Genomic DNA, 13,573 nt, shown 5'->3' on the forward strand with positions numbered 1-13,573 from the left:
GTTGCAATGTAACAGCTGATTCAAACCAAAGCAGCTGTTGGATTAAAATATGCTCTACAAAGAAGAGTTGCAATGTAACAGCTGATTCAAACCAAAGCAGCTGTTGGATTAAAATATGCTCTGCAAGGAAGAGTTTTAATTTAGCAACTGATTCAAACCACAGCAGTAGTTGTATTAAAACATGCTGTGGGAGGAAGAGTTTTAATCTAGCAATTGATACAAACCACAGCATATGTTGCATTAAAACCTGCAACAATGAATAATTTTAATCTAGCAGTTGATTCAAACCACAGCTGTTGTTGGATTAAAACATGTTGTAAAAGGAAGGGTTTTAATCTAGTAACTGATACAAACCACAGCAGCTGATGGATTAAGATGTGCTCTGGAAGGAAGAGTTTTTATCTAGCAACTGATTCAAACCAGAACTGCTCTTAGATTAAAACATGCTCTGCAGGACGAGTTGTAATCTACCAGCTGCTGCAAACCAAAGCATAGTGGATTAAAACCTGCACTGCAAGGAAGAATTTTAATCTGCCAATTTAGAGCACACAGCACAGCAGCTGTTGGATTAAAATGTGCTGTAGAAGGAAGAGTTCTATTTCGTATAGGCTTCGCCCTTTAAGGCTGTCGCTTGAGGGTTTTTTCCCGTCGTGCAAAGCGTCACACAGAAAAATTTAGTCCACGCCCACCTGTCGTGTGGGCCCCACCCGGTCCATATAAATTACGTTGAGAGCGGGTAATCGGCTCCCATTTTTCTTCAGCAAGCAATTAGCACTGATCTTGCAACAACGCGATGTCCAGCACCAACACCATCCGCCTGTGCCCATCCTGCAAGACCGGCTACATGCTGAGCTTCGACCGGCACGACACCTGCGAAGGATGCCTAGGTCCCCGCCACGCCAACCTCGCCTCCTCCTGCCGCCTTTGTGACCTCCTCCCCCCTTAGGAGAGGCAGAGGCGAGCAACCTTGTTTAGGGCTAACATCGAGGAGTGCCCCTCCATGGCGGGGAACTGCTCGCTGGACGACGCCATCGACTTTTTTGACACCGGGTCTTGGAGCGAATCGGATGGTTCCTCTGGGACAGGCGACGTCAGCAGCAACCCCACTGCTCATTCCCTCCCAGAGAGCATAGTGTTGGAACGGGTGGGGCCGAGCAGATGCTCACCCCTCCCGGACTTTTCCGCATCAGCGACCACACCGCTCCCAGCCGTCAGTGCCCTCCTCTCGGAGCTGCCCAGAATAATCCAGGAGGCGGCTGACATGAAGGGACTTTCCGTCCTTCTCCTCCCCCCGCCCAGATCGGATGATCTAGCGGGAAGGTTTGGCTCCACCCTGGCTCGCCGCCCTGACCCCATCTGGCCTCGTTTCCCAGCAGTGACGTCCTACTGAAACGATGCTGCGGACGTACCTGGTAAATTGAGAGCACCCGTCTCTACCTTCGCTCCCATCACCAGAGTGGAGGGGTTTACTGAGCGGAATTTTCCCTCGGTACCCCCCCTGGAGCTAAGCCTGGCGGAAGCTCTCAGAGCAAAAGTGTCCAGGTTGGACCAGCGTCCAGTTCCTCCGGGGAAGCACGACCAAACGGTGACGTCACTCTCCAACCGAGTTCACCAGTGTGCGTTCCAGGTGGCCACAGCAAACAACAATGTCGCTCTGCTGGTCTACAGCATCTTAAAGAGGCTGGAGGAAACAAAACTGCCTGAGGAGACAAAGAGCTCTCTCTGCAAGGCATCTGACGTCATCCTCTACCTGTGCGCCTCCTCCACTGTCTGCCTGTCTCGCATCGCCGCCTGGATGACAATGATCCAGAGGTCCACCTGGCTTCGACACTCCCCCTCCCTGCCGATGAAACTACAGAAGGACCTGCTGGAGGGCCCCATCACGATGGACGCGCTGTTTGGAGCCAATTTCAAGGCTGTGCTGGAAAAATCGAAGAAGTCGGAGGAGGTGTCGGAGACTGTGCGCCACCTGATGAAGCCGCACTCCTCCTCCCACCCCCCGCCCACTGGAAGGATTGTCGCGGCCAGAGGCAGCAGCAGAGACGCTCCACAGCTGCAGCAGCGTCCTCCCGCCCCGCCACCAGCCCCTCCCGCCAGAGAACAGTCCTTCTCATCCCGGCAACCAGCGGCTCAGCATTTCCCCAGAGATCACCAACAGGCGTCGCCCTGGAACAACCAGCCGCAGGGCTCACGGGGGAGAAGATTTAAGAAACGACTCCTTGCGGAGGATGTGTGTGTATGCAATGATGACACGAGTTTTGAAATAAAATGAAAACATCATTCTGATAATAAAGTGTCTGATCTCAGCCTGACTGTCAGTTCAAATGATCTCACAGTGGCTTCTCTGCACACATCCTCCACACAAAATGAGCCAGTGTCCTCAAAACAGGTTTTTAAAAGTCACCGCAGCTCGAGAAAACACACAGAATGCTCGCTTGATACAGCAGCAAAAAATTAATGTTTTCAGCAGACCGAGCCCAGGAGAAAACCTCGCTCTCAGCCCAGGGTGTTTTCTGCCTCTTCTGACCGCAGCGAAGACAAACGTGTTTCCTCATGGCAGCTGCAGCCTCCACCCAAACGACGCCGCACTGCTGAAGGTGCGCATGCCTCCCCTCAGCGCATGTTAGTTCACATTAACCCTGATGTGAGCCCGCAGCCTAAGCGTGGCACGAAAGCGCCTCCAGGGCCCTTTCGAAAAGGCCTCGCCTTGGGTCACTCGGAGCACGTCTCCGCAGCACATGACGGCGGTGTAGGCCCAGACTTGGCTGGCGTCCGTAAAATACATGACACAACGCAAAAACGCGTGCCCGCTCCCAGAGCGTTAAGTGGAGTGGCAGCGAGCATGCTCCCTGAACAGCTGGATGAATCATCTTATCAGCAAGTGTTACACGCTGCAGTTCGCAGCTCAACCCCCACCATTCAGAGGGATTATAGAGACGGTTCTGTCATCTTTAGAACAGATCTCATCTCTTCCTGCAGAAGTTCAGGAACTACTGGTAAAACATTTAATTTTTAGGGTTCCCAACGGAGAGGAAAACGCAGGGTTTTACTCACGTTACTTCCTGGTTTCGAAACAGACCGGAGGGATGAGACCCATCTTAGATTTATCCATTTTCAAGAAGTCTATTATGGAGAGACAGTTTCACATGTTGACAACCAGACAGCTGTTGAACAACATTCACCAGAACGACTGGTTTACCTCCATCGATCTCAAAGATGCTTATTTTCACATTCCAATCATTCCAAAGCACAGAAAGTTCCTGTGCTTCTCCTTCCAAGGGACCCAGTACCAATACAACAGGCTTCCGTTCGGTTACTCCCTCGCACCACGCACGTTTTCAAAATGCGTGGAGACGGCCCTGCTGCCACTACACAGAGCAGGGATGAGAATTCTGTTTTACCTGGACGATCTGCTGTTGCTGACCAGACCCGGGCAGGAAGCAGCGGCACAAACCAAAGCGCTGACGTCACACCTGTTAAATCTCGGCTTCACCATAAACTGGGAGAAGAGCTCAATTCTCCCGGCCCAGATGGTCGTTTATTTGGGAGTGGAGCTAAACTCTGTCACTATGAGGGCCCGTTTATCACAAACAAGAGCCGGAACTCTAAAAGACCAGCTCCGCCACGTAAAACCCGGCAGAGTAGTGACAGCGGTCTCCATCATGAAACTGTTAGGAACAATGTTGTCAGCTCAGGCGGTGGTCCCGCTGGGCTTACTTCACATGAGAAGTCTCCAGAGGTGGTTCGCTCGTCTGCGCATAGATCTAGTAAGGCAGAAGAGGCGGATGATCTCTGTGCCCCCCTCCGTGGGAACCAACCTGAAACATTGGGGAAACCCTCTCACGCTGTCGGAAGGAGTCCCTGTCAGCAGACCTATGTCACACGTCTCAGTTTTCACAGACGCGTCCCTGTCAGGTTGGGGAGGAACTTGCCTGTCGTGAGCGGTGGGGGCGCTGTGGCCACCTCACACATCAGCTCATATGAATGTTTTGGAATGTCGCACGGTTTTGAATGTGATTCAACATTTTACTCCTGTGTTTTAGAATCAGCACGTTCTGATCCACACAGACAACAAGGTGACTGCTGCATAAACCGGCAGGGGTGTGTGCGCTCAGCCCAAATGTTACACATTGCGAGACAGCTGCTGTGTTGGGCACACAAACACCTGCTCTCCATCAGAGCAGTGTACATCCCTGGCGTCCTGAACAGAGGAGCGGACATAATGTCCAGGGGCAGTCTGCGCCATGGGGACTGGAGTCTCCATCCCGAGCTGATTTCTCAGATGTGGGGGAAATTTGGCAGAGCAGAAGTGGACCTATTTGCCACACGGGAGAACGCCCAGTGCCAACAATGGTTCTCACTGAGCCCACGGGATGATCTACTGTTAGGAGTGGATGCATTTGCCCACAGTCCATGCCCAACATGCTCCTTTACGCTTTTCCCCCAGTCCCTCTAATATCACGGTGTCTGAACCGAGTTTAGGAGGAAGAACTGTCTGCCATTCTGATAGCCCCCAAGCGCGTGAGCGCCCTGTGGTTTCCAATCCTGCGACGCCTGTTATCGGGTCGTCCGTGGAAACTGCCGTGGAGGGACAATGCTCTCCTCCAGGCGGGATGAGCGATCAGGAGCCACCCAGAAATAGGCCAGCATCTTTGGGTCTGGCCGCTGAGCAGATCCACTTAGAGAAGATGGGTCTCTCTCAAGAAGTAGTGCGCACAATCCATGATTCACGCGCTGCCTCCACCACAGCGCTGTACACATCAAAGTGGATAGCTTTTCAATGCTGGTGTGCGGAAAAAGGTGTAGAGGCCATCTCATGTCCACTAGGTGGCGTGCTGTCCTTTCTGCAGCAGCTGATGGACAGAAATCTGGCGTTCAGCACAATTAAAATGTATGCTGCAGCCATCTCTTCCTGTCACGAAGGCTTCGGTGACAGAAAAGTTTTTAATCACCCGCTGATGAAGCATTTTCTGAAAGGTGTTCAGAGACACAAACCGGTGTCACGTCCACTAGCTCCATAGTGGGACTTAACGATGGTTTTGCGAGCCCTGATCAAAGCTCCTTTCGAGCCGTTAGATCAGGTTTCGATTATATTCTTGTCACTTAAAACAGCCCTGCTGTTGGCTTTTACATCTGCAAAGAGAGTGAGTGATTTATCTGCCTTCTTTGTTGCTCCGTCATGCCTCAGGATTCAGGCTGACGGTAGTTCAGCTGATCTGAGACCTAACCCAGCGTTCATGCCTAAAAACATCACGAGCTCATTTAAATTGAGAATGATAACGTTGGAGGGTTTTTTTCCCTCCTCCCCACAAATCAGAAGAAGAAGCATCTTTTCATCTCCTCTGTCCTGTGCATGCGTTGGCATGTTACGTAGCACGCACGGCCACACTGCGTCAGACTCAACATTTGTTTGTGCATTATAGAGATGCCTCTGCAGGTCGCCTGTTATCCACCCAGCGCCTGTCACACTGGCTGTGTGAGGCCATTTCTGTAGCTTACAGAGCATCAGGTTTAGAGCCCCCTGACAACCTCAGGGTGCACTCGACCAGAGGAATCGCATCCTCGACAGCCTTGCATAATGGTATGACAATGCAGGATATTTGCACTGCGGCCGCGTGGTCATCACCCTGCTCATTCATTTGCTTCTATCTGCGTGATGTGTCGGCTCGCTCCATGACGCATTCTGTCCTCAATACCTTAACAGAATGAATCTCATTGTTTTCATGGAACTTTGTTTAAACTCACATGTGACTGCATGCAATTACAGTGTGAGATATTTGTTATCAGTCACAAGTTCGTGATTGTTGGTTCTTGTTCTAATGTCACTAATCAGTTCATGACTACTGTTACCAATCAGTTCATTTGATTACTAATCAGTTCAGTTATTATGAAACTGTTCACTGTTTTTCAGCCTCTCCCCTTTTCCCGTCGAGAACTTTTTTCTCCGGGGCGCCCATGTACACGGAATGTGTAAAGTACGCAGTGCGCGTCTGTACATGGTGCGCGTAATTACGCAGCACGTATTTACGCACATGGAGGGCTGAATGATAAAATGTTTTTTGGTGCAAGCGGGCGCTTCATACGGTATTCAAATGAACCCAGTGAGACAGAGACTACATCCTGCTTCGCCGATAACCCACGAGTGACAGCCTTAAAGGGCGAAGCCTATACAAAATAGAACATTGTTTACATACTGTAACCCCAGATTCTATGAGTATAGGTGTAGCCCTTTAAGCTCTGGGCCTCACTGGCTCCTAAATGGCTGAAGAAAAAGCTATTTGGGAGCCGATTACCTGCTGTCAACGTAAATTATACGGACCGGGTGGGGCCCACACGACAGGTGGGCATGGACTAAATTTTTCAGTGCGACACTTTGCGTGACGGGATAAAACCCACAAGCGACAGCCTTAAAGGGCTACGCCTATACATATATATATATATATATATATATATATATATATATATATATATATATATATATATGGGGGGGGGGGCTTCTGAGGTTGGGTTCTGTTTATTGCATTTATGATTCAATGCAATTAAACAAACAAATGTAAAAGATAACAGATCATTGTAAAACTTGGTTCATTTACATAATGACTTTAATCGCTGGATGTCCGGCCCCTGAGCTGCTGACTCTCAGTAACTGTGGGCCCCTGATCAGTTGTGTTGGACAGTCCTGCTCTAGTGTTTCCAGACTGTTACATTTTGTATTTTCCTAAAAGTAAGAATCTGTCAGAGCTGCTGCAAACAGCAGATTAACAGCAGGTATTTAATACTGTTTGTACCAAAAGCTGCATGTATTAATGCCCTGTCTGCAACAGGGTTGATGTTCTGTGTAATAATTTCACAATCTGAACACAGTGACTTCATCTAACAAAGTAAAGTCAGGTCTTCTGGACAGATTATTCTTGTTGAACAAGAAGAATCTGACTTTACTTGGTTAGATTACATACAGGGAGGAGACAATGACTTCTTTTCTTAGAGAGTTAGAAAACATGTTCTGCAGAAACTGATAGTAAAACTTGCAAAAACAGTAAATTATTGGTAATTTACATCATAAAGTCTCAAGAGCCTTACAAGACTCTGAAAATTAGAGTTAGTAAAAGTTTGTGTTTCCTAATGAAACATGTAGTTTAGTTTAACCTTTAACCCTGCCTCTCATATCATCTCACCTAAAATAAATAATGTGTTATTCTTCATGGAAAACTTGCAGAATTGTTGATCGTTAAAGCCACATGTCGACTATGAGTTTTTGGGGGGTTTATTGTGTATACAGTATTTATGTATTTAAATATCACTTCTACATTCTTTATTTTATTGTTTTATTGTGCAGAACGTTTAGATTTTTACAATACGTGATGCATAAATCAACGTTACATGTTGATCACGTTCCATCTCTTGTGCCGGCTGAAGCTATGCCCGCAGCTACTGTGGACCACAGCCAAAGAATATGTGAGGTTTGGGCCAACAACCTGGAGGAGGAGCTGAAGAGGATCCGACAAGTCATCCCAAAATACAACTACATCGCCATGGTGAGTGGAGCAGACCTTCACCTGTCCAGGTACTGCCCAGGTCCGCCAGAGTTCATGTCTTCTTGCAGGACACAGAGTTTCCAGGTGTTGTAGCGAGACCAATCGGAGAGTTCAGAAGCAACGCTGACTACCAATACCAGCTGCTGCGCTGCAATGTGGACCTGCTGAAGATCATCCAGCTGGGCCTCACCTTCATGAACGAGCAAGGAGAGTATCCACCTGGAACATCCACGTGGCAGTTCAATTTCAAGTTTAACCTCACGTAAGACCTGCCTCTCCATCCTGTTGTTTAAACCGTACACTTATCTTATTGTTAGCAAAATATCTGTTGAACTGCTGCACAGACTTCCTGTCAGAACGTAACCGTTCGATGTGCTTTACAGCTCGTACTTTAGATGTCAGCCCATTTCAAGATGGCTGCACAGCTAACTTTGAAGAGGCTTAAATGAGCCAGTTTGCTCACACATGGCCAGACTGTGGTAGTAGATGAGAATGATGGTCAACACACACTCTGAGAACTGGTCCTGCAGGGTCTCTGAGTGGCGAGCCACAGGAGAACGTGCTGGTTTCATGTTCCAGTAGTGCTTTTATATTTCACAGAAGAAAATGTTTGTTAAACTGTTATTGAAGCATTTTATAGATTCAGTCAAGCAATCATCTAAAATGTATTTAATAGCTTTATAGTTTTTGATTATCCGCCCTTTTTGGAGTCCTTGGAGGGGGTACTGGAAAGTGCACCTCCTGGGGACTCCCTTGTCCTGCTGGGGGACTTCAATGCTCACGTGGGCAATGACAGTGAGACCTGGAGGGGTGTGGTCGGGAGGAACGGCCCCCCTGATTTGAACCCGAGTGGTGTTCTGTTGTTGGACTTCTGTGCTCGTCATGGATTGTCCATAACGAACACCATGTTCAAGAATAAGGGTGTCCATATGTGCTCTTGGCACCAGGACACCCTAGGCCGCAGTTCGATGATCGACTTTGTCATTGTCTCATCTGATCTGCGGCCACATGTCTTGGACACTCGGGTGAAGAGAGGGGCGGAGCTGTCCACTGATCACTACTTGGTGGTGAGTTGGCTCCGATGGTGGGGAGGATGCCGGTCAGACCTGGCAGACCCAAACGTATTGTGAGGGTTTGCTGGGAACGTCTGGCAGAGTCTCCTGTGAGACGGAGCTTTTAACTCCCACCTCCGGGAGAACTTCGAACATGTTCCGGGGGAGGTGGGGGACATTGAGTCCGAGTGGACCATGTTTCATGCCTCTATTGTCGAGGCGGCTTACCGGAGCTGCGGCTGCAAGGTTGTCGGTGCCTGTCGCGGCGGTAACCCTCGAACCCGATGGTGGAAACCGTCGGTGAGGGATGCTGTCAGGCTGAAGAAGGAGTCCTATCGGGCCTTTTTGGCCTGTGGGACCCCGGAAGCAGCTGATAGGTACCGGCAGTCCAAGCGACATGCGGCTCGGGTGGTCGCTGAGGCAAAAACTCGGGCATGAGAGGAGTTCGGAGAGTACATGGAGAATGACTTCCGCATAGGCTTAGGCTGCTACCCCCATGACCCGACCCCGGATAAGCGGAAGAAGATGGATGGATGGATGGATGGATGGATGGATAGTTTTTGTATTTCACACTTTAAATTTAGTGTCAGACCTGTGTAGCCCACAGCTAAGACACCCAGATTTATTGTTTTCAGAGTGGTTGAGCTGAAGCTCAGCTGGCTGCAGAGCTACAGTCTGCAGATGGAAACTTTCAATAAAAATTTAAAGGTTTAGGACTCAGCAGCTCCACCAGAACAGATGTTTGTGATGTTTACTGTCGGTTATTAATGAACATGTTGGTGGTTCTGACCAGAACATTGTGGGTTTTCTTCCCTTCAGAGAAGACATGTATGCTCAGGACTCCATCGAGCTTCTGACCACTTCAGGGATTCAGTTCAAGAAGCACGAGGACGAAGGCATCGAGACGCTTCACTTTGCAGAGCTGCTCATGACCTCTGGAGTGGTGCTGTGCGACGGAGTCAAGTGGCTGTCGTTCCACAGGTAACATGCACAGCTCATGCACAGTAACCACAAACGCACTGCATCACAGAGGATTCACTGCTTAAATTGTACTCCATTAACGGTACAAGTAAAAAAATACATAAGTAAACGTACAAAGTATTCTTCTCAAAAACTACTCAGAGTATTACTTACTTTTTAACCAATGGATGTTTTATTGTGTTGTCAGTAGAAGGCATTCAATTTGATTTACTGTAAGATCTTTGCATACTTAGTTAAATAACCCACACATACAAACAATAAAAAAGCAATATCATACAGGTGTAAAACCTTGTATACCACAATGTGTTTTTTGAGATTAGATGCTGAAGTCTTGTAAGCTGCTATCACCATAGAGATCAAAGTTTGCATCTGGACACCGTCTCCTTTTTCGCCCTCTGTACATGAAAAATTCCTCCAGGTACGGCCACGGGCACTCGTCCTCAGCCTTTACCTAATTATTTTCTCTGTTGACAGTGTTGTCTTCTGTCTCCATTTTGGCTTTTTCTCCCAAATCTTCGGTACATAAATGACTCTCTACTCTACGAAGTTGTCCTTTGCTTACGTCATAGGTAATTGGAGCGTTCTTGATCTGAGAGCCTTATTGGCTACAAAGATGCAGATGAACAGTTTGAATATTAATTCAAATTGTGGCTGTACTCAGTAGCAATTTCTGGTTTTAAAATTAGCACAGCAACTGGAGTGTTATGGTATCAGGAGAGTGGTTTTACTTTGGATGAAAAGTTATTTAAGTAACAGGCAACAAATTGTGAAAATGGGTGACTTTCAATCATCATGTTGGGACATTGTTTGTGGTGTCCCCCAGGGGGTCAGTATTGGGACCGAAACTTTTTATTCTATACATAAATGACATGCAAGGTCTCAAAAATACTACAGTTTGTTTTGTTTGCAGATGATACAAATATTTTCTGTGAAGGGGAGAATTTACAGCAGCTTGTGGAGGAAATCAACTCAGAGTTGAACAAATTAAAAAAGAGGTTTGATATAAATAAATTATCATTAAATTTGGACAAAAGTAAGTTTATGTTGTTTGGAAATCGTAAAGGAAATAATTATTTAAAAGTAGGAATAGAGGGTATATATGTAGACAGAGTTAATTAAATAAAGTTTCGGGGTGTGATGATCGACCACAAGATCTGCTGGAAACCTCACGTTCAATATGTTCAAGCTAAAGTATCAAGAAGTATCTTGGTCCTTAGTAAAGCTAGATACTTATTGAATAATAAAGCATTACATATTGTATATTGCTCACTTATCTTGCCATGTTTGAATCATTGTGTGGAAGTTTGGGGAAACACCTGCAAATCCTAACTTTGACCATTCTGCACACCAGAAAAGAGCCATCAGAATGATTCATAAAGCAGGTTTCCAGGACCACACTAATGAGTTATTTATAAACTCCTGCTTATTAAAACTACCAGAGCTGGTAAAATTTCATACAGCACAGCTGATGTATAAAGCTAGAAGTAAACTACTACCAGATAAGATACAGAAACTCTTCACTGAAAGAGAGGGGGGTTATGATTACAGGGGAAACCTTAACTTCAGAACCAGAAGTGTTCGAACAGCCATGAAAAGAACGTGCACTTCAGTCGATGGTGTAAGGGTCTGGAATAAACTCAGCCAAGAACTGAAGTGATGTCCAACCATGAGGTTGTTTAAGAAAAGGCTCAGACTGACGATCTTCAACAAGTATAGGGATGAGGATCTGAGGTGAACCTGACTGGGTGTCTCTAACGTTGTAAATAGGATTGTACATATGAGTAAATGGTAAATGGACTGTACTTATATAGCACCTTTTTATCTTATTTCAAGATACTCAAAGCACTTTACACTACAATCTGTGTCCTCATTTACCCATTCATACAGCACTCTACTAGATCTCTAAAAAGCTAATTGAACAAATAATTCTAATGAGACTAATCAGTGCTTTAGGTCACATTGATTCACTGATGGGACACACATCAGAGGCTATGAGGGGTTCAGTGTCTTGCCCAGGGACACTTCGGCATGTGACTGCTGGTGGATTCGAATCCCCAACTCTTGCATTGGAGGACGACTGCTCTAACCACTCAGCCACAGCCACCCCAATATATATATATGTGGGGATAGATCAGGTTGTACTGGGGAGGTGGTTGGAATTGTGGGTGTGTAAATGTGTATATGAGAGTGTGTAGTTGGAGGTGAATGACTTTGAGTGTGGGTTTACAACTCTAGAATTTACCATTGGAGTAATGTTGGATTACTTCTGTGTTGTTTTGTATGTGCATATATATATATATATATATATATATATATATATATATATATATATATATATATTGTGCATATATATATATATATTATCGTTGTTTTTCTTTTTCTTTTTTCTCTTCCTCTCATGGACTCATAAGACTCAGAAAATCAAATGGGTGTAATGTGTAACTATTGAGTATTGGAGAAGGGGTAGGATTAAATAAGTTTGACTTCTTCCTACCCCTTTTCAGACATGTTAAATGGGATCTGTGTCTGCGCATGTATATGGGTATGTGTACATGGATAAGTCAATGGTTTTGACATGTCTGGAATGAATAAAATAAATAAAATAAAATAGGTAATGTCCGCCCCACTAATATTGTTGCTCCGGAGCTGCCACCGTGTAGCTTCTAAACTTTGTTGGGTTATTTGTGTGTTTTTCAGTGGCTATGACTTTGGATACCTGATCAAGATTCTGTCCAACGCCAACCTACCTGAGGAGGAAGTGGATTTCTTCGAGATTCTCCGCCTGTACTTCCCAGTCATTTATGATGTGAAGTATCTGATGAAGAGCTGTAAAAACCTGAAGGTGCTTCTTTGCTCTTTTTCACTGCAGGCAAGGGGCAGATCAGGCTGAAAAAACTATTTTGTTTGTTACCAGCAGTCACATTTATTATGCAACAAAGCAACACAAGCTTTTATTATAATACTTGCTGCATTTCGACATGTGGATTTGCACCAATGGGTGATGTGTATCTTCTTTTTTAACAAACACGTACAGTGGAGACAATAAGTATTTGATACTCTGCAGATTTGACAAGTTTTCCACCTACAATGCTGGAGAGTTCTATATTTTTTATTGTAGGTACACATCAACTGTGAGAGACTGAATCTAAGAAAAAACTCCAGAAAATCACATTGTATGATTTTTAAATAATTTGCATTTTATTGCATGAAATAAGTTTTTGGTCCAATAGAAAAAACTGAACTTAATATCTGATCCAGAAACCTTTGTTTGCAGTTACAGAGATCAGAGGTTTCCTGTAGGTCTTGACCAGGTTTCCACCCACAGCAGCAGGGATTTGGGCCCACTCCTCCACACAGATCTTCTCCAGATCTTTCAGGTTTCAGGCCTGTCAATGGGCAACATTGAGTTTCAGCTCCTTCCAAAGATTTTCTATTGGGTTCAGGTCTGGAGACTGGTTAGGCCCCTCCAGGACCTTGACATGCTTCTTACGGAGCCTTAGTTGCCCTGGTTGTGTGTTTCAGGTCAGTCATGCTGGAAAACCCAGCCATGACCCATCTTCAATGTTCTTATGAAGGGGAGGAGGTTGTTGACCAAAATCTCATGATACATGACCCCATCCATCCTCCCGTCAATACGGTGCTGTCGTCCTGTCCTTTGCAGAAAAGCACCCCAAAGTATCTTGTTTCCAACCCCACGCTTCACGGTTGGGACAGTGTTCTTGGGTTGTACTCATCCATCTTTTTCCTCCAAACACGGCGAGTGGAGTTGATACCAAAAAGCTTTATTTTGGTTTCAACTGACCACAAGACCTTCTCCCATGCCTCCTCTGGATCATTGCATTGTCTTATTTCAATTCTATTTAACTTGTTTTTACTGTGTGTATAATATTGTCTGTTTTTATGATTGACAATGTAATGTCACCTTGAGTGCCAAGAAAGGCGCCTACAAAATAAAATGTATTATTATTATTATTATTATTATTATTATTATTATTATTATTATTA

At 45.8% G+C, this 13,573-nt stretch overlaps 1 protein-coding gene across 1 annotated transcript in view; it reads left to right on the plus strand.

The window, feature by feature from the left end:
• cnot7 (CCR4-NOT transcription complex, subunit 7) overlaps positions 1-13,573 on the plus strand; it is a 23,458-nt gene that overhangs the window by 716 nt on the left and 9,169 nt on the right. The window contains exons 2-5 of the mRNA XM_037676004.1: positions 7,417-7,535; positions 7,604-7,797; positions 9,407-9,568; positions 12,266-12,410. Coding sequence (XP_037531932.1) covers positions 7,419-7,535; positions 7,604-7,797; positions 9,407-9,568; positions 12,266-12,410 — 618 coding nt within the window. The 5' untranslated portion in view covers positions 7,417-7,418. The remainder of the gene's footprint in view (positions 1-7,416; positions 7,536-7,603; positions 7,798-9,406; positions 9,569-12,265; positions 12,411-13,573) is intronic.

This window comes from Nematolebias whitei, chromosome 4, assembly GCF_014905685.2.
Source record: "Nematolebias whitei isolate Nwh7 chromosome 4, NemWhi1, whole genome shotgun sequence".
In the NCBI taxonomy this organism is placed as follows: Eukaryota; Metazoa; Chordata; class Actinopteri; order Cyprinodontiformes; family Rivulidae; genus Nematolebias; species Nematolebias whitei.